At 42.9% G+C, this 22,738-nt stretch overlaps 1 protein-coding gene across 1 annotated transcript in view; it reads right to left on the bottom strand.

The window, feature by feature from the left end:
• Positions 1-1,097: 1,097 nt before the first annotated feature.
• The window catches only part of SLC35G2 (solute carrier family 35 member G2), a 183,994-nt gene continuing 162,353 nt past the window's right edge, over positions 1,098-22,738 (bottom strand). Inside the window, exon 2 of the mRNA XM_069213545.1 lies at positions 1,098-2,537. Within this exon, the coding sequence (XP_069069646.1) occupies positions 1,280-2,518 (1,239 nt within the window). The 5' untranslated portion in view covers positions 2,519-2,537 and the 3' untranslated portion in view covers positions 1,098-1,279. The remainder of the gene's footprint in view (positions 2,538-22,738) is intronic.

Genomic DNA, 22,738 nt, shown 5'->3' with positions numbered 1-22,738 from the left:
GGTCTCCCGCCCGCCCAGCGGGAAAGTCAAAATGACCGCCGCGGTCATTTGACCGCAGTGCTGTCTTTTGGCGGTCGCCGCCCGGCGGGCGGCGCCCGCCGGGTCGGAATGACCCCCTAAGTGCCTGATTACGACTTCAGCGCAGAGGTTAATCTGTCCAAAATGTGACGGACATCCCACCCGCCGAATTATGAGTTAATTATATCCTATGGAACTCGTAATAGGGCGGGCGGGATATCTGTCACATTTGGGACGGATTAACCCTCTCCACCGAAGTCGGAATCAGGCCCTAAGTGTACAGAAAGTGAAATGAAAATGAATGATGAAGGATGACTTGTCACCGTACAGTGAAGTATGGAAGGACCTCCAACCTAACCTTTAGGTGTCTTCATCAATGCTCGAATGTGATAGGTTGTGTGGCTCACTAGGATGACTCTTCAGACTCACTTGCTACCTTTGGATGAATATTTGATAAAGTGCTCTATTCAACCACTCATACTGTTCTTATTTGGCATTTGTATATGCCAGATAGTGGTGAAAATAAAAATGTACAAAAACTGAGGGCAAACGCTTAAGTTTCAAGGACAGTTCCTGAGTGTCTTACAACTGCCAATCATACTGAGGCATCCAATGTGTGGGCCGTGCTGTTTAGTGCTTTTTTCATGCCTGGTTACTAGTTATCTCATTGCAGGTCCCATTGTGACACCATTTTATTCAACGTTTTAATAACTACTTTGGATAAAGCTCTAGAAAGAGCAAAACACAAATAGGTTACCACCATAAGCTTGACAGTAGAAGTACTTGGATACTGTAAAGAAAAAAAACAAAAGCAGGTGTCTATTTTATTTTTTGTAACCTGTTGCATGTACTGTTGCTTTGGTAGTGCAAAGAGATTAAAATAGAGGGCTTTGGTCAATAACTGACAGGGTCCTGGCAATCTTCTGATGTTGGGTCTCGGTTTTCAAATAATGAACGTTTTGGCTGTTGGTGGTGGAGACACAAGGTGGCTGGCTGATTGCTTGTAAATAAAAAACAAGGACTGGAGAGATGGAAAAAAATAAAAATAATAACTGTTCTTCTTTTTTATCACCCAACACTGACATTTGTAGAATGCATTTTATTCATGTCACATGTCACATTAACAGACAGAAACATCAGAGAACTCTTTCAACACCACAATACAAAAGACTTTGGCAAAACAGACACTCATATCACATGGCAGTGTATGTTATTTATCCCATGATGTGCTAGCAAACAGCCCCTGGCTTCACGTGGCAGCTCACTTAATGGGGGAGTCCAGTATTTCTTGATAATCCTGCCTCCCCATCTTGCCCCAATAGAGCTTGTATCCAGCTAGGGTAAAAACACTGATTAGGATGATGCCCCCTCCAATGAGGTCATAAACACTGGGAAACATGCGCAACACAATGAGCTGAAGGATCATGGCCACAACAATCTCAATATGCTGAACAGTGCTCACCAGAGCAGGGTGGAACTTATTTAATGCATAGTAAACACCTAGGAATGCCACAGTAGAACAAAGACAGATGCCCAAGAGATAGCTCCAGGTTTCCCCATCAAGTGGGATGATAGGTTCTTGGAGAAAAAACATGCTGGAGGCACCCCACACGGTCCCAGTCCATCCAAAGGTAAAGAGAGCTGTCCACATGCTCACCTTCTCTTTGATTGACCTGTAGACTATCATAGAAAGAGCTGTTGTCAAACCAGCCATGACTGTCATAGTATATCCAAAGGCTTCCTTCCAAATGTTGAAGGAAGATGTGTTCTCATCAACGATGTTTGGAATCATGACTAGGCAAACTCCAAAGATACTGCTCACCACGGTTATGGTATCAATGTAAGCCATTCGTTCATCCACCAGCAAAAATGGCAAGATGGCGCTGAAGACAGTGGTTGTGGCCCTCCAGAGTATGGTTCCATTGCTTGGTGGAACAATGGAGAATGATGTGTATGCACATGTTATGGAGATTACATTGCACACGCCATAGAAGAAAAGCCTCAGTCTGTACCCTGGGGGGCCAAAAGGTGCCTCCTTGTAGTAACACACTACCACAACAGACAACACTTGCAAGACAGAACGGATGAAAATCAACTCCAGTGAGGGTACTTTGGAGCGGTCGGCGGCGAGTCTTGTGATCAAAGCAACACATCCATGGGCCAGGGCAGACCCAAAGAGCACTGCCCACGTTTTCCTTGACTGGGAGATGGTGCTTTCTGCAAAACTTTGAAACTGCTGTGCTAGCTCGCTATCTTTGCCTTCAGTTGATCGAGATCTACCATCCATTGTTCCAAAGAAAGTTCTTCCTTTCCTCTTGCCATCCCCGAGAAGTCTTTTCTTTGGGTTTTCTTCAATGAAGCTGCCATTGTCTTCACTGATTTCTTCATAGCCGTCATCTCCAGGCTGGGGGTAATGAGACGTATATTTCACGGTCACTGTGTTGGGGTGTATTTTGACTCTCTTTTTGGCTGCATAGGGCTTGGATGGAGATGCATCCATTTCCACAAGGACAAAAAAGCTGTAAGAAAAAGAAATTCACATGTAAAAAACATTCGAAATTCATAACAATGTTCCTTCACAAGTTTCATTTGACCCTGTAAAAAAATCATTGTCATGTGTCTGTGTAAGAGAATTTCCTTTTTTTAATCATACATTTTAAATAAGTTATTTAACTTAGGGATACATTGACAGAACTGCTTAGCATGGTATAGTTATGTTGCCCACAATGAGAGAACTGTCTCAGTTTTTCATTGTACACACTCTGTTCTGACAGGAATATTGTGGACTAAACATATATCACCTGACAAAAAGGTTCTCCCACATACTGTTACAAAACTCTTGCTTCGCTGGAATTAATTATACAAAATCTATTCCCGATGGTGTGGGTACAGAATATCGATTAGGCAATATTGAGATAGCTTAATATCGTAATCAAAATAATGCAGATCACAGGTATAATTAGATTTTCCATACCTAACTGTACATATATGTACCTTGATGATAAATGTACCTTCAAAGTACATAGATGTGGAGTTAAGAATAGTAAATCTGTACTTACCTATATTCATTTACCTCCTCAATAATTCTGTCCTAGATAATTCCCTATGGTGAGATGATCAGAGCACGGAGAAATTGCAGTAATGATTTGGAATTTGAAAAAATGTATTGAGGAAATGGGGAATCGTTTTATAGTAAGGGGATATCAGCCAGGTAGGATTAAAAAGGCACAGGACAGAATAAGACATGTTCCACGACAGATGACACTTAAATCTCAAAATAAGAATGAACGGAAGGACAATGGAGGAAAAGTGAGATTAATAACGGACTTCACAGGTTGTACTGGGATTTTGAAGAAATATGCCACTAAACATTGGCATGTTCTACTCCAAGATGAAATGGTGACTGAGTTTTTGACTAATAAACCGACTTTTACTTTCCGTAAGGGTAGATCATTAAAAGAAATTCTAAGTCCTAGCTTTCCTAAAACCATTTCCAAGGTTAACTGGCTGTCAGCACGGAGAGTAGGCTTTTATAAATGTGGAGATTGTGGACTCTTTAAATGGGCCTGTCACGGGAAGAAAGAAGTCTCCAACTCATTAGGTGAAATATTTAATATTAGGTTGAGTATGAATTGCAACACTCCTTTTGTGGTGTATATAATTGTTTGCAAGTGTGAGCGGTATTATGTAGGTAGTACAATTCGACCTTTAAAAGTGAGAATTGGGGAACATGCAAGAGCCCTAGGACAACAAGACACTAGATACCCTCTGGTACATATGATGAACTGTGAGTCTCAGAATGCAAGAACTGGTTTTACTTTTTTTGGGTGCGAACAGATATTGAAAGACCCGAGAGGCAGGAATAGGGAATTTACATTAAGTAGAAGAGAAGCAATGTGGATATTGCACTTAAGGGCAATGGAAGATGTGTTGAATTCGGATAGGGAATTGGAATACTTTTTGGGGACTTAAACACTGACACGTAAATGGGTTATACTTTTAGTGTTAGGAATCTGATTTTGACACAAATTAAGTTGAAAGATATTCTATTTTGTTATGCTCTGTTTCATTTAACAAAGAATTTTATCAAAATGACTGTGTTATGGTTGGTATTTGTGGTACCAATGAAATGATGTGGGGAAATGAACTTACCAGCAAATACAATGTCTGTTTTCGCAATATACTCTTTAATATGGTGAAGGAAGCTCTTGTGTATATGATAGTTTTCATGGGAGAAGAATGATACTAACATCAAGACCTCTGTGGGATTGAAATTGTCCTGTATTGACATTGCTTATATTTATTTTGTGTTATATTTTATGTAAAAAAAAATATATTTTTTTTATTTTTTTATTGTGGGATATTGGTAATCAGAGCTAATATTATATATATTGGGATGGTTGTATAGTTAGGTGTTATGTCTGTTTAATTCTTTATATGGGCAGTATTGCACACATACATCTTCTTGGGTCTCAATGTATACTTTATTTATTTTCTCTATTCTATAATGGGTTTTCTTTCTTTGTTAACATTTGTAGCTGTCACGTTATAATTATGGTGGTTTGGGGACATTCAGGAATTACACTGGGGTAATGATTTGCAGTTTTTTTTTCTATTGTATTTATTTATAATGAAGGACGATGGTTAATTGGTACCTCATTTATTTTGATGACAAGAGAAACTTGGTACTCGAATGTGGGGCATAGTCCCTCTTTTATTTTGAGTGAAGGAGGTCAGAAATCTTGGTCCTTCATCTATTTCGCTGATGAAGTAAGATTTAAATATGCCAGTTACAGGGACGCGCCGCATATAGCGGGTGCGTGTCTCTCTGCAAGGTCATACGCAGGTTGTGTTTACTTCGACAGCTGCTGGAGGAACAACTATTTTTTCACAAGGTATTATTTTTGGGCTTTACGGAGGAGCTACATTACGTAATATTTAAGATGTAGATATGGCATCAATGTTCTTACTTAACAAGACGAGGAAATGGCTCATGATATATTTGTTTATAGGAAGTGGATAGCGTTTGAAGTTCAGTGTACTGGGGCAGCAGTCCTTTGAAACGCTTTGACTGTGGGTTCGCAGTCAGATGAAGTTTAATGGAGTTTGTGATACAGTGTTTCTGGAGGTAAAGTGCTAATGGCACACATTAAATTGGGATATCACCAGGTGGTTTGCTAATTATAACGTGACAGTACACAAGGGTTACACTATATTCTCATTTGTGCTATTTTATATGTTTTCCTATTATACTTCATACTCTTATAAATCATTTTGCATGTACACTAGGGTGATTATGGCAGCGTGTATAGGGATTGTCATTACTGTGGGTATTTGTACAGATAAATAGGGTGATTTTCTGAGTTTTTGACTGGGACGTTGGATACTAATTCACTTAACAGGCTTTTGTTTTCTGGATTCCACTATGCATTGATGATATATATCTTGAGTGATTTAAATATGGTTTGATTGAAGGTAATTTTGGTTGTTGATGATCCTTGGGATTTAGATATGCAAATATAAGAAGCGACTACATTCCAGCCCTGAAGAAGTCAAACGACGAAACACCTGTTGGCTGAGAGGTCGCTGTAAGGATTATTGGATGCTATGTTCAAATTTAAGGCCGTAAACAAATTTGGAGGAACACTCAAGATCAAACATAATGGACTTGGAAGTTAATATGGATTACGGTTTGACCGTTCAGTAAACTTGAGAGACATTGGAATTATATATACCTTTTGTGTTGTTTTAGGGATTGTGCAATGAATTATTAGGGGGAGCATGCATGTATTTGTTTGGAAATAAAAAAACTAGGTAATTTATAATTTATTACTGTTTTTGGTTCTACTGCTTTTCATTGAGCCGTGTACTATAATAATATTTGCTGAAAAAAATCATTTGATATATATACTATCTTACCATAAGGGTGAAAGCATGCATTTTTGGAACAATTGTACACTTGTTCAATGGGTGCCTCAGTATTTGCATAAGGATAATTGACTGTTCATTTAGTCAATATTTGGGGTTTTAGGATGTATTCCCCATTGTAGTGCACCGTTGCAGATATAGGTGTTAGACTAATTCAGTATAAGCTAGTTCTCCTTGGTGCGCCATTTCTCCCAATAAAATACACTCCTTCTGGTAGAGATAGTAATCAACATAAACTGGGATACAGTTCTTACATTAAAACACTAACTGAAGGTCTCTGGGTCTGATTTAGAGTTTGATGGACAGGTACTCTGTTGCAAACATGACAAAGTACCCCATCTCCGAAAACCCCTAATCTGCCTGCCTCATTTAGAAAAGTGCGGGACCCTAACTTTTCCATCAACAGAAAACACCCCTCAAAATAGTAGAAGCCTTGTAAGGAAGGACGTTACACCGCTCTCCTATTTAGAATGGATGGGTTAATGACTTTTTTCTGTCCATTATCTCCAGGAAAAACCTACCAGTTTAGGGCACAATAATGACCCCCACACCCTGAGAAACATCTTCCAAGGGGTTGGGGGGGTCTTTACTTTTTGTTTTTCAGAAACAAAATCCTGCTTTGAGGCTTTATTTCTGAAAAACATACATTTTCAAAACGTTTGGTGAACAGTTGTCAAACCTGAAAGCAGCCGTCCTCCAAACCTTTTGTACAGTCAAAGGAGTCATTGTGACTAAGTACTGTCCGCTAGATCTTAAATCAAGCCCTCTGTTTTTTAAAATCCTGTACTCAAAATAGAGACATAGTCGTGACAACATCCCTGGCTAATGCACTCAAAATAAACTTAGTTGTTTTATGCTGCTCCACACCACTACACTTTAGAAGTGGTCGCTTAAACTAGTACAAAAGAGCATACCATGGGAAGACAAACATAAGACGGGGAATAGACTTCTTTGACTGACCATCTCAAAAACCCCACCTTATGGCCATCCACAATCGTAGGAGCAAAACTTCCTGACTTAGGCGAGTGGGAAAGGAGCATTTGTTCACCTGATCATACTTGACTATGTATACCTCTAAGTCTAACAGGTGCCGACTTTGTCAACCATACAACTTCCCTCACTAAATCCTGTCTGGACTGGTGAGATGGATTAATTTGCATTCCAATAAATGCAGCAGCAATAATTTCTCGTAAACCATAGCAAAGGAACTAAACAAATAAAATTGAGTGATAGATTGCTGGTAAGTTTCACTCACGTTCCTTGAATAGTGGGGTAATCCAAGCACCCTCAAAAATATTGGACTCTCTATACGTTTTTTAAAACATTAAACATTGCTGCCAAAAAATACTTACATTTACAACTACTTTATATAAATTGATCACTATTAAATTGAGATCAACTCTTGAGACCATTAGAAATCCAGTCACTTTGTAAGGTTAATTAAAGTAATTGATTGGAACAATTTGTCCATTGCACAAATATTAACAGCAAGATAGTTCTTTCCTTGGCTAAACTACAGAATATCGCAGAGCAAGGTCCATCTAAGCTTGAGTAGATAGTCACTGTTTTGAAACTCCAAAACACAGCTCCATAGCGGTAAGGCGACTATAGTTTACTTACAAGAAACACATCTCTCTGCTCTCGAGGCCCATAAACTACAGGCAAAATGGAGGGGTCAATTATTTGCAACCACTTTACTCGGGATTTGCCCAAGGAGCGGCTAACTTGCTGAGAGCCGAAGTACTGTTTGACGCCAAAGTCACTAAAATTGATGTTTATGGCCTTTATGATTTTGTCCAGGGACTGTTTGATGGGAACTGCTGGTACTAGGTATATATGCCTTGAATACAGACCAAGACATCTTTCTACAGCAGATTTTATCAGTTTTGGCAGAATGATCACATCTTCTTTGTCTCATAGAGAGGGATTTCAATACCGTTTTAGGTTTTAACGTAGACTGTTCTCATCCCCCTCTACCGAGTGCAGGTTCTGTTAGGCACACACAGGTCCTCTCTGCATGGGTATCAAATTGGTCTTTGATATACGGTGTGCCCTTAACACAGAAATATAGGAATGTTCCTTCTATTCCCCCCACATGGAGTACATACCTGTTTGGACTACTTTCTCTGTCCAACGCACGTGAGAGACATTTACTCAAATGACATATCCAGGCAAAACATTACCCAATCATGACACCCTTGAAATAGAAATGGCCTGGGGCTGAGTTCCCTTTCTGATTCCCATGTGGTACATGCAACCCATACTGTTAAAAGAGGTAGTATTCAGGGACACCTTAGCTACCACAATAGATACACATTTCACCGAGAATGCTGGCACAGCATCCTCACTACTCGCAGAATGGGAAGCATTCAAGGCAGTGATCCGGGTGTGGTGAAAGCACGGCCACAGGTGTAAGCAATCAGTTCTACGAGACTTACATAACAAAGAAACTTTTCTGGGGTCGATACATGACCCAACACGTCTACATTATTTGCAGGACACTAGAATTCAACACACTGACCTACTTGAGCGACTGCGGGTTATTGATCACAGAACTTATTTACAGAAGATACATTCAGAGTGAGATGTGATCAGACCACCACTGTCCCCCAAACCAATAGTACTGCTCCCAAACTTGCATTGCAACAGAAACTAGGGATAAACAAGGCCATTCGAGAATATTATACCCAGTTGTATGCAGCTAGGCCCTCCCGGTACTCCACAAACGTAGATGCTTCCCTGCGTGATTTGAGATTACCACAGGACTCTGTAGCATCTCGGGCAGAACTGGAAGTCCCATTGATCCATGCTGAAATACACCAAGCTATTAGCGATATGGCACGTAATAAAACACTGGGAATAGATGGATTGCCCATTGAATTCTACTCTATGTTTGCTTCCCGCTCGGTCCCCTACCTGGAAAATTGCTACAAAACCTCATTAGAGGTAGGCTCATTGCCACCCACAACGAGCCAGGCATTAGTCACCTACTGAATCCTGGCTGAGTACACACAGATCTATCCTCCTACAGGCCACTCTCCCTCTCGACGTCTGAATACAAAATACTGAGTAAGGTGCTAGGGCATAGCTTACTCCTTCTCCTATCTGACTTAATCCACATCGACCAATGCAGCTTTATTATGTGCAGAAGTACCTCTTTTAAATATCAGTAGACTTTACTGAGTGATGGAGATTGGTGATGACACCTTCCCGAATACAGGCTGTCTTTCCAACTTCAATATTCCACCCAACTTCATTGCCTGGATGAAACTCTTCTGTACTAAGCCCACTGCAAGAGCCAAAACAGGAGCGCATATCTCCTCACAACACCTGATTTTCCGTGGAACAAGACAGGAATGTCCACCTTTCCCCTTCCTGTTTGTTCTGGTAATAGAACCTCTGGCACAGAAACTTAGACAAGAAACTGTGGGTTGGGGTATCCCACAAGCACCTCAGCTCCATGCTGTTTCATTATCTGCAGATGACATGATAGAATACACTCGGACCCGAGCATAGACCTTACACCTATTTCTACTATACTTCAATCCTTTGGTGCTTTATCGAGACTCCAGGTCAATCATACCAAATCACATGCCTTCTCAGTTTGTGACCCTATTACCAAGACAAGCTCCCCTAGATTTACACACTATACCAGTTGTACGCCACATGTTTCTATATCTGGACATACAGGTTTATAGATCAGCCACAGATCTTTTTGAAGGGAACCTGCTTAGGGCTATTAGTGACTTGACAGCACACGTGAAATTCTGTTTCATTGACGTTGAACACTCCACGAGCCGATTATATGTATATTGATTGATGCTGCCATATTCTCCTGCGTATTTTGCCTGACATTGATTATTGGAAATATTATTTATTTTGTTTATGTTGTGCCAAAAAGCAAAAAAATATGTTTAAAAAAACACCAACCGCCAACATGATCCAGAACCATTAATTCATTATTGCACTTTATGGCTAGCCTCATTGAGGTATACCCTTTTTTTTCTTCACAGGGAAGTTTTTCCCACGCTTCCTTGAGCCCTCCACTTTCGTTAACTCCAGCAGTTTGCCTTTTACTATCCACATTTCCTGGAACTCCTCCAGGTACTTTTCCAAAAATTATCTTTTTAAACACGAACATATGCACGGTGTGGGTGAAAGTAGCACAGGCCATTAATACAAAAACTAGACCTTTAATGGTCCAGATCCTTCAAAGAAGGTATTCGACCAATCCTAGTGGAGGGGCAGAATATGCAGAAGACCAATGTGTCTTTCATTGAGGGACTTACATCACCTGCTCGACAGCTATATACAACAGGATACTATATGCGCCTCCCCAAGTGTGTGAAATTACTTCTCTGACACCACAGTTATTGTGCATGGTGTGCTTTACGTCCATGGGTGTAGTCCTCCTCTGAGGTAGCAAATGTGGCTGATGGGTTTGCAGCTCATTCCACGTGGAAGCTATGTTCACTTAACAACACCTGTGCCACATTTCTGCTTATTCTGACCCCTTGATGCGGCATGGCTCTTACAGTGGTATCATGGGGGATACTGTAGGTACCCCCAGTGGATCCAATATGCACTGGAAGGTATATACAGGACATTGTTAGACCAGGGTCTCTTATTTTGATGTGAGAATTGTGTGTTACTGGTGTGGAATGTCCCTTTGGCAATGTTCCCAACATAATGGGGCATTTCTATGATTTGAATCTCCCACCTTTATTTAGGTGACACAGCTCCTGGTGCGTCAAGCCACATACCAGGCTGCCTGATGGAACAATCTGTAACCTAATCATATAACACATTTCAAAATTTCATGAAAGTCTAGAATGAAATAAATTCCCTCTGGCAGTCAAACAACTTAAAGAGGGGCTAGTGTAGTACCTTCTTAGCATTTTTAGAAGTCTGACAGGAGGGAAGATTAGCATAGTCACATATACTGCCACCTTCACTAATGACGTTGGGAAGGTTTAGAATATCAATCATTATATGACTTTCTTTTTAAGACCCCTTATCCCTCAACTTTTGTAAGTTCATGGCAAAGACTTATCCAGGAATATCACACCAATTTGGCTGTGACCAAGTGGTTGAGCTGGTAAAGTTGGAAACTTTTATATGGAGAGGATGTCAATCAATGGTCAAAGTGGGCAGGATCGGAGGAGCATGATGTGACCATGCTTTTTTCAATTTAAGAAAAACAGTACCACTGTTTTTTGTGAAAAGACAACAGTCCTGGGTCAGTTAATTACACAAATGAAATGTTTGAGCTGAAGTGTAAGGCAGGGAGTCTCCTGTGCTGTGAAACCGAGGGAGGAGCAAACAAGTAAACAAGTCTTCTTGCCAAGGTGCCCGGTTGACTGAAAGAAATGTAGATATGCACAACTGGTCAATCGTAAATGGAAAAAGTGCTTGGAAACGGTATTGGTTTTAATTAACAGAATCACTTGAAGCTTTCTCAGTACACAGATTTATTCTTTTTGAGTGGCAGTGCAAAGGGGTTACCATCTCACCTGTGAAAAGACAGTGATAAAACAAGCATTTACAATGCAATGGGTCTCGTGTTTGCTCGAGTTAGAGGTATTTGCACTTTAAACTCCTAACTGGACTTTTCTTGCCACATTACCTGAAAAGTAAAACAGTTTCACATAAGCGAGCCCATGGCCACCATGAAGCGTTAAGGAGACACACAAAAGAAACAGACGTTCGCTCGCAGTGAAACGTATCTGCAAAAGTGCAATTATGCATGTAACGGGCAAAAGTGCAAATCTCCATGTAACAGGGTCGATGTCATGCACAGCGCTTGACTACTGTCCAGCGATATCGCACTGCCTACGAAATAAAGAGAAAAAGTAGTCTAGAATCCATATGGAAAACATGAGCCTCGTATGTTTTCAGTAGTTGGCCAGTGCGCTCGAGGAGGGCTAAACACCGAAAAGGCATGACATATGCATGCTGTTCACTAATGAAATGAAGCAAATTTTAAAAGGTAAGCCCACGAACCAACCAAACTGTTGGGCGTAGTTAAAAGCCCGTAGAGAGTTTACACCAGGGACAGAGTGCTTTGCGCTAAACCCTAAAAACCAGCATTACATTCAGTCTGGGTATTACCAAAATCTCTACTTTGGAAACACTTTTTTAACTTAAAACTTTTTCCACATTTTGCATCAGCCTTTCTTATAACGTGTATAATGAAAGTTTAAAATGACTTACATATTCATAGTGGTTTCTGTCACAGGCTGACCTTGCAGCACTAAACATGTCACCTTCCCCCCACTGCACCTACCAGGTTTCAATTCTATGGCTCTCTGGTTACACTCTCAGACCTCTGGGGTCCATTAACTTATAGAGGTTTCATAATGTATGACAGTGCATTTCCCACTGATTAACTTACCCTGCATCTATTTTATATTCAAGCTCTGGGTTATTTTTTATGTAGGTCCATGAAGGTGAAAGACCGAACAAACTTACAGAAAGTTACAGAATTGTTTGTTTTTAACCACGCATCTTTCCCCAGTCCGTTGCGTACAGCATCACAGTTCCCAATACTTGTTTTTAATGCTTTTCCACCGCTTATGTAAATGAAAAACAAAACGCAGAAAACACTCGTAAATCTTCAGTGTCCCAGTTATCACAGACTGCAGGGAAATAAAGGTTCCCAATTATTTTATTTTCTCTCCATTAGTCAAAGTTCAATAGTGCAAGGATAAAGTGCGAAAAAACAAGTGTGGCAACCCCACACAACAACATATCAAATAATCGGTGGACATTAACTGCCACCAACTGTGGCACCCAGTAGTAGAAGCGCATGTCTGGCAAGGCTATACGCCCATCAAAGGACTTCCTCATCAACTAGGGCAGCGCTATTCTCACTGCCCTCCATTCCACTGTTGAAGCCTCATTCCAGCCTCTACTCTCGCGAAGAAGCAGTCTAGGACTTCGAAGAAGGATTTCTAGAGCGCAAACAAGAACTTGGGCAGCAAATAATTTTTATAAAGTGCCGCTCAGCCCAGCAAAGACAGAGGCAGTCGGAGTCAATGTTGTATTTCCCAACACAGATTCCTCTCATGCAATGATTTCTGATCTCGAGTTACATAGATCCAAAAGTACATGAAACCCATCTTTTCTCACGGTATTGGACGATGCCATCCGTATGCGGGGCTGCCATGCCGCCCAAGGGTACAGGAAGGGTTTTATTTCAATTAACGAGAATTCCGGAGTAACCCCCAAGTATGTCAAGAAGCTGAAGAATTCGTTCAATGGAGTTCAGCTAAATACAGTAGTATGCCATCTGCATATGGTGAGATGACATCTTCCCAGCTATAATCCCACCCGTGCCCTTCACCAGTGCCTCTCGACAGATCCAGGCAGCCACCTGCTCCATCGCCACTATGAACAGGATGGGGCACTCCTGCCTAGTCACCCTCCTCAATTCAAAGTCCCCCGCAAGCATACTATTTACCCGAACTTGTGGCAAGGGGCGTGTGTAGAGCAGCTGCACCAATTCAGGAGGGAGGGGACGAAACTCATCCTGTAATATGTGATCATTCTAGGGTATCAAATGTTTTTTTCCGCATTCAGCAAAACCAGCACTGCTGGTTTCCTCAGCTTTGCCTCCTGTGCCAACCATCAGAAACCCCTCCATAGATTATGTCTAGTTGAATCATAGGGCATAAAGCCTTTTTGATCCATCACCACAATGGCATGTATCACCTGCATTAAGCAGTCAGCTGGCACCTTCTCCGGAATTTTCGTTTCCATGTTGAAGAGGAATATCAGTCTATAGGAGGAGCAGTTATCCAGTTGTTTACCTTGTTTATGAATTACAACTATGGTTGCACACTGCAGATCTTGGAGGAGTTCATACCTTTAACTGGACTAATGAATCATGGTGGCAATTGACTTCACCACCCTGCTTCGTACGCATTTTAAAAATTCCGCCAGCAGTCCATTTGTATTTGGTATTTATAAAACGCATTTAGGCCGAAGCATCGAAGCGCTCAAAAAGAACAAAGTAAGTGACTCAAAGCAAGCAGAAATTAAAAGACCAGATTAACGCGAGAAGAGCCAAGTTTTGACTAACCTCGTGATGGCCAAGACATTTTGTTCCTCCCTTATAAACAGAGGGAGTGAGTTCCAGCATTTGGCAGCAGCTACCGTGAAAGCCTTGTCCCCCCATCTAGCTTTATAGGTGTGAGGGACTTGAATCAGGGAGGCTTCTGTTGATCTGAGTTGCCGACTGGGTCTTTACCAGTGTAATCTTGAGGATAGATATTCAGATCCACTTCCATGCACAGCCTTATAGGTCAGACATAAGGTTTTAAACCTAATGCGCTTTGCCACCAGTAGCCAATGCAATTGTTTCCGACTGCCACTGGCACAAGCCGAGCGAGGAAGATTTAATATGAAATGGACAGCTGTGTTCTGAATCAGCTGAAGTGATGCATTGTCCAACTTGAGCATCAAGGCATTACAATAGTCCAATTTAGATATTACCAATGCCAGAACCCAGAGTCCCAGAGTACTTCCATTCCTCAATCGAGTTCAGGGCTTCCGCCATTTCACCCTTCTAGATTTCCACTTCTGAGAGCTTTCTCGCCTCCCCTACCAGTTTGTGGACCAGAAGGTCATTAAGAAAAGCATCCGGATCCCCCCTTCACCTGCATTAGATGGTTGAGGAATACAGTTCCTTTAAAAAGTCTGCAAACGTTTGTGCAGTCTCCCTGGTCGTTTCCACCAATTGACTGTCTCCTGCATACACCTTCTGCACCCACCGCTGGTTTTGCTGTCTCTTTGTCAGGAGTTTCCCCTCCTTATTTTCAGCTCCATAAAGTCTATGCAGTTTATTCCTGTAGAGCACTGTCATCTCCTGACACATTAATGTATTTGTCCCTTGTATCCTCTATCTGGGCAGCAAGGGTTACTTCAGGGGATCTGACATATTACACCTCCCACTGAACTGAAAAATGAGTGGAGAATGGTGAGATATATCCCTTGGCAGGTATGTCGGTTCACTAATTCTATGTATGTAGCATTCTGGCACCCCCACGACATAGTCCAAGCATGGTACGGAATGCATTGAATTTGATGTATAAGAGTATTGCCGTACTCCAGAAAGTGTGATTCGCTAAGGGTCTACCAGGATGAGTACCTCAGTGAAGAACTGTAGCTGCACCTCCTCCATGGGGCATTCCCCACTCTGATCATTCTGTTAATGTTGCTTTGTAAAATCAAGTTGAGATATCCTCCCACTATCAAGAGGGCCTCTGGCAGTGGTTATCCAGTCTCCCATCTCTGCCAATCCTGTGGTTTGTAGCACTTGTGGCAAGTACCAAGTAGTTACTATCAGGTCCTCTCCATGCCACGTACCCTGCACGTACCCTGCACCACCGCCCAACCTCCCTGGGGGTCATACCACGACCTGATCACCTGAAATAGCAGAGACCTTCACACCAATCTACTCACAGCACTGGCCTCTGCTGAGTGTCCCGCATGTTCCAGACCCTTGCGTTTGCCTCTACCCAAAAAAGTGTAGTTATTGCCCCTCTTGTAGAAGGACCACGTCTGGGGATAACCACCCCTCTCTTTACTTTATTTCCCAGCCTGTTTACATTTCATAATAAAGCCTTTAATCGGGTGTCACCTCTTTTATCCCAGCCCAGTGTGCCTGACATGTGAAGTCAAATTGGAACATCCCTTCTGCGATCTATTACAAGACCCTGTTGGGTTGATAGCATGAAATAGTATTGTATAGAAACCCCCAAATTACCCCCTCTTCACCTAGTGCAATGGGTTTAAAACTGCCAACTCCCCTAATGCCCATGGTGCCTGTCGCCACTTTACTGCTAACTTACGCACCACTAATGGAAGCCAGGGGAGGGCATGTCGCCTCTGCAAGTCTCCGCCCTGCAGGCAGACCAGACATTTGTCCCACTTCTGATGCCATCACAGCCCTCAGAGCTAATCCTGTCCAGACGAGCGCCGAAGGCACACCATTCCTTAGGCTATATCGTCCACGATCATTGGTGTGACTACTGGCAACCTAGGTTCCTCTTAGTACTCAGATGCCATGGAGTATCCCTGCAACAGCGACCACCTGTTTCCAGCTGACAATGGACTTCTATGGACGTCATCTACTATTCTCACCCTCTTCAAACATGCGCAGTCCTTCAAGGGGGCAGTCTCAGCCTGAAGTGGCACGTTATCTTGGCTTCTGCACCTGCCTGCCATGAGGTCGATTGGTCTCACTCACATTCACCCGGCACCAAATAGCCCGCACTCTCCAGCTATACCCACATCTTTATTGCCATTAGAAGGAAGTGTGTTTTCTCTTGGAAGAACCATCCACACTCAGGGTGTCTCAATACTGTTATGTCAGCAGATGGAGCATAGTAGAGGGACACTGCCAGAGCTGCCAGGATGCTTCATTACTCGGAGAGTAACCCATGGTGGAGAACAGGACAGAGGTGCACTCGGTGTGTCTCGGTGTGTCTCAGTAGCAGGAAATTAGCGTATGGCAGAGGCCATGATAGAGGTCCAATGAATATTCTTTGCTACCAGTAAAGGTGGGACTTTTGCGCTGCAGTGCCATCCTTGCCCTGTCACAAGGTTTACATGCATCTACTAGAAAGCTGCTTATGACAGAAGGCACTATTACCGAAATTAAATGATGCTAAATTAATTTACCTTGGAAAGATTGCTCTTTCCAGAATTTGAACTAGCGTCCTGCAGATTACAGGTCAGTGGTGAGGGTTATACCAGTAAGGCAGCGTGTTCAACTCTCGGCAAATGCAAGTCCCTACCAATTTTTCACGCATGGCTCTTTCCAGGGGCGGACTGACCTAAAGGGCAATCAGTCTGTGTGTGGGCTGGTTTTATGGCCAGTTGCGCTGGTGTTTTCTGATGATTTCAGTGATTTACCACTTTTTTATCGCATCGCTACCTGGGCCGCTTTTATTTTGGCGCCCAGACCTTTTTTTTGTCCCAGTTTGGACCTGGATGTTCCCCTGCAACTCACAGCGTCCGTGTACGCTGCCTCTCTTAGTGTGTGTGAGTGGGTATTTGCGTTGTCAGGCAGATGCAGACAGCTGGTTTGGAGATACACTTACTTGTGCTCAGGGTGCCCTGTTCTCAGTTGTTGCTACCTCCGCCTCTCACAGCACTGCTGGTGCTTCACAGCCCAGGCTAATGGTGTCTCGCGCTCGGCAGGCTCTCCGTGCAGTAGCTGCACGTCCTTGAGAGATAACAGAGACACATGGTACAGACAACTAGAACAAGACCCCCTCCGCCAGAGGCCTCCTTCACCAACAGAAGGCGATTATATACCTATGAGCAGTGCTTGAAATGGAAAAATTAAAGTGCGTGTGAGGGAAGACCGTTGAGACGATTTCAAAGCTTTCTTTCCAGGTGGACTGAAGGCACGGCGAGCGATGTCACTCCACTGTAATGCAGTTTAATAACCTCCTGCTTCTGTTACCGCTACAAAGATTTATGACTGGGGTTGTCGTCAAGCACTTGGGCCCAGGCCAGTTCTGCCGCTCCCTATCTGCACCCATGGTTCACAGTCGCTAGAGAATTGTTTCTTATGCATTTAGAAACAATGAGGCTTGATCGCTCAGCGCAGCTCCCTAAACATCCCGCACAGTCTTCAAACTCTGACTGCCCCGTGGCACAAACCCGGCGGCAGGGGCGCAACTGGATTCAGAGCTCGGGGAGCTACCACTTTGATCAATGGCAGCATAGCCATTTTCATAACCTGGGTCACAGTGGCTAGTTGCGCTACCTCTACGGTTGTGGCATACTGCATAATCAGGACAGCACTATAACAAACAGAAAGTTGAAGCTGTATTCAGTTGTACTATATGGAAACCCTGAATTTCAGCTTCCATGGCATGTTCATGCTTTTGATATGCTGTGCAAAAACCAAGGCCTGAAAGCAATCCATATTTCTAAAGATGACGGTGCAAACAGCACAAGATGAAGCACAGAAACTGAATATAAAGTATGATTATCCATGGTGCATCTACTGCACAAAAATTAGAGTTATCTAGCGGAATCAGCAACTACAGCTCTCAGGACATTTGCTAACCCTGGCAGTGTTTTTGGTATTGCTGCTTTTCAGGTTCATCAAGGCAGTTGCTGTGCTGGATCAGAAACTGAACATGACTTTAAAAGTCCTGCACTGAGCAATCAAATGGAGCAGTGAGAGGCTCAGGATGAGTCAAAGGATCAAGCATGTATGGTCATCCACAGTTACAGGGTATGTAATCTCAGGTCCATTTTGGCTTTTTTCTGTAACTGCACACACCCAACACCCAAGCATGCATCACATATATGAACATTAGAAGCAGGAGAGTAATAAATAGTAATGATTTCTGAAAATAGTAACAGTACAAGAGGAAGAGATGCTACAGCCTTGAGTCTGTAGAATTTCTACACAATGTTTGTACACAGGGCATGGTGTATGTAGTTAATTGAAACCCCTGAGTAGGAGCATAATGATTATGAAACATGACTTCTTGCAGTAATGCTCAGTGAAAGCATAACAATGTACTTCTAGAAAAAAGGATAGTCTGGCATCTTACAGCAGTGAGGCTACTAAATAAGATTAATTGAGAAAAAGGTTTTGGATGAACGGGTGTAATTTGCACAGCCCCTCTGGCAAACCTAAAATGCTTCCTTCTAGCTCTTTAAAAACTATTAGACATAAAATCTCCAACACTAATGTCCTCTGCCCTCGCAGGTCAGATCTTCCTCCAACACTTTTTCAGCAGTGGGCACACAGTGAAATGTAACTCATGAGAGGTTGGGCTTTAGATATTGTGGAGCAGATGGACACTTTCCTGCCTCAGTGGGACTCTATCTGGCCTACCCTAGTATTTCTTACAGATTGACAAAACTGTCAACATCTGATTCTTCTTACCGTCACCTCAACAAATAAACAACCTTCTTCACTGAGCTCTCCTGCCCCTGACTGTTTCTAGTATTCTGTACTGCATAGCTGTTGGTCAGATGCTTAAAGCTGGTTACCCAAAAATCCCTGGTGAGAGACTAATGTCTTAGAGAATACTGTCTTCATATAAAAGGTTTATTCTCTCTGCTTTGTGTTCTTCCTTTCTCTCTCCTTCTTTTCTCTCATTAACCCCCTCTGTGCTTCACAGTGATTAAATGGTGGCTTAAAAAACTATGCAGAAAATCAAAAATACATCTTAAGACAATCAGAGAAAAATAAGCAAAATATATGTTTTTCCTTTTGGAACACTTTGTTTCTCTCTCTCTTTCCCTGGTATCTTTCTCATGGTCTTTCAATTTCTATAGGTTTTTGCCACTCTCATTGGAGCTCTCTTTCTAGGATTTTTTCAGTCTCTCGCTCTCTCTCTCACCTCCTCATCCTTCTCTCAGTTGCTCCTGTGTTTGTCATTCCCTTACAACTTCGCACTTCCTCTCCCTCTTTTTCAATCTCCCCTTATCCATTGGCCTACTCATACTTTCTTCTTTAAATCCACCAAAAAGCCTTTCCTCCTTCACCTCTTCTTAGCCATTCCCATCCCATCACTATCTGCATCTTTACCAACTTGGTCACTATTCCTTCCTCCAGCACAGTCCCTTGCACTCATCTCCCCTCTTACTTTTCTCCAGCCTTCTTCTCCACCCCCAAAAAATGTTGTTCTTTTATCAATTTCTCCCTTAGACCTCATCACATTGGACCACTAGGCCTGTTACAAAACAACCTGTCACTCAGGTGAGCTCAAGTGCTATTTGCATCAAAAATATGTCCCACAAAGACAGTATTTTGGACAACCCAGCCTGCATGGATGCATGGTGGTCACCATGCTCCCTGCCAGCAACTTGGTCCAAATTAAAATCACAATATTATGGGGTACTTTACCACACTGCACCCTCTGAACATGAAATGCTACTTCAAAGGTCGCAAGAGTGTTGCACCTTCCAAAAACACATTAAGCAGGCACAGCACAATCAGTACCATTAATGCACGTTTTTCTCCCACACAAAATCTGTACATCATTGACAACAGCAATACCTGCTTACCTCACAGACAGAACAGATATAGCATGAGCAGCAGAAATACGAGCCTAGGAGCCTGCTGACACCAACAGTGTATGAAGGCTGGTGTGAGGGACAGGTCTTTGCTATGGAGATCATCTCAGTGTTAAAGTCTATCTTTGAGGATAGGATAAGTGCAGGAATCTACTTCGAGGTCCTCAACAGTATATGAAGAATGGGAGAACAGGGGTAGATGCCAGCTCAGAGTGTTGGATCAGTGGACTCCTGCTGTCACCTCTGTCATCGCCCAGAACTCCTTTGTCTTCCCTCAATGCTGATCTTCAACCCAGCCAGTCTGTTACATTTGTTTACTTATGGTCCCAAGGACACCATTAGTCAGCTGGGAGGTGTGGTGGTACATCCCATCACATGAAAATAGAGGAAGACTTTCAGATGGCAGAAAGTCAAGGTGGTATAGACAGTCTGGCTGTGAAGGTTATAAGGCCCACAGAAGGCAACAAGGTAGGAGCTAAAACACCCAGCCCATAGCAGATGATAAATACAGATCAGTTACGTCTCTCTCCTATTTAAAGGAGCGGGTGCGGTGTGCGGGGAAAAGGGGCGAACGGGGGGCAGTTAATAAAAAAAATAGAAAAACAACTTACCTCCTCCTGTGTCACCGCTCCTCTGTCCCTCGTCACTCCAGCTGCAGACACATGCTCCCAGCTTGCCCTGTGGCCAATCCTGCTCAGAGCAGCGTCAGGATTGGCTGGGAGTGCCCAGCCAGGGTGCTCCCAGGCAGACTTGGAGCCTGTGCAGGCTCTGAGAGAGCCTACTGCACATGTGTGTTTGGCCAGCCCGCGACGGCCGACCAAACACACATGCGCTTTGAAGGGAGGGCTCTGTGCACTCCCCTCCGTGGCTGTCATCCCCAATTTCCCGCGCCTTTCACCACAAAGGGATAATTAACCTAGTTTATTATCCCTTTGTGTTGAAAAGGGTTGCAACTTCTCCTGTTGGCAGTGGGCGACGTGCCTCCACCCTAATGGAGGAGCCACCCCTGCTACAAATAGCACACATTTCTCACTGTGTGTCAGGAGTGGAACAGAGGGCAAAACATCTGAAGGCCAGGAAGACACAAATAGTCCCACATGCACTCAGAAGGCCAAGGTACAAACTCCAGCAAAATCAATGGAACCTTTGAATGCCATTTAACAAATATATAACGTTGTATTCTGCTTAGTGATTGCAACTGCAGATTTTGCCAAAAGCAGAAAAATGCTGTGTGGAATCTTTGAATTAATGTCAACCAGTGGCAATTACCCAGGACCACATTCCAGTGCATGATTTTTTGCCCACCATAACACACCCAGGCAGAAATGAGCAAATCAGCCTTGACCCTGCTCCAGTAGGAATAGTTCAGCTCAGACTGAAATGCCAGGACCCCTTTGAACAAGACCACATGCAACCCTAAACCAGTTTTGGCTCATTTGACATGGTCATTAGGGTGCTTGAGTCCTATAAAAGGGCGAGCACAGGACCCAGGTCTGGGCTCTTAGAGCGTGGCACTGAAGAAAGCAATGAGTGCAAAGTTTAAATTAATCTCTGCCTCTGGTACTCTGGCCTGAGGCTACATTTCCATCCATAATCTTTTGACCACCAAGCCACCTCTGACAGGAACCAGCCATATGCAAATCAGCCTTGGACCTGCTGCAAATATTGCTTCACTATGAATATCATGTTCTATCCTTAACTCAGTAATATCCAATTTATCAGCCTCAAAAAGATGGAAGGTTGGACACCCCTGAACTTAAAAGTCTTCTGGTTGTGCAGGATGTCTGCAGATAACACAAAAAAATGCACATATAACTACCTACATACACCCAGCTTCCTATAATGCAAAGTAAGCAGGTTTTTTAGATGGAAGGCTCTTTTGATTTATTTGATGTCAAAACGTAATCTTTCTTTTGTGCATTATACACTGGCTTCACAGCATAAAGAAATAAACAAAACTCAATTATAATTTATGATATAATTCAATTCAGTGGACTAATATCTTTGGAAATGCAAAAACGGGCGGAATGCACAGCCAATCAAACATTCACCCTCAGTCGCAGATTTAGGTTTAATCCATCAGTTTTTTTTGCTTACCATGTAATTCCAGTTTGGATCCTTCTATATGCAAATCGATCTTGTCGCTGTTCACCATGGGAACAGTCCAGCCCGAAATGCCAGGTCAGGTCCTCCCTGAACCAGAAACAAACATCCTGGGTCCAGTGTGACTAGTATTTATTGTGGCACAAATGTTGAAGTGGAAGTATTGCTGGATGCGATTTACATGTTGGTGAGCATGCAATGTGATAATGGCATTTTTGACACTGCTGAGGTCCACCTGTCCACATTAAATAGGGTATGTCATTGCTTTTTGTTATGGCAGTGAAATGATCATATTATATATCATTAGACAGGAAGCCAGCAGCGATTATGGAAACAATAAAAACACTCACCTGTTTTGTTGGGCTTTAACCATCATTGCATAGAATACTTGTAGATATGGCTAAAGGGCAAGATAGTATCCTCAGCCCAGCCAACCTACGCCAGGAAACCTGACAGGGGTGGGCGGGGCGAGGTGGGTTGGGTGGTGGAAGGGTTGGGGGAGGAATAACCTTGCAGCAAAACCGGCTACTCTTTGCAGGGCACGTGCTTCGTCGTGAGCAGGATGGATCTCACAGTACCCTCCCTGAGGCACCACTGTGCCTCACAAACAAGACAGAAGAAAGACTTTCGA

Source organism: Pleurodeles waltl, chromosome 11, assembly GCF_031143425.1.
Source record: "Pleurodeles waltl isolate 20211129_DDA chromosome 11, aPleWal1.hap1.20221129, whole genome shotgun sequence".
NCBI lineage: Eukaryota > Metazoa > Chordata > Amphibia > Caudata > Salamandridae > Pleurodeles > Pleurodeles waltl.
Note: the sequence above shows the minus strand (reverse complement) of the source record. Positions and strands in the feature narration are given on the sequence as shown.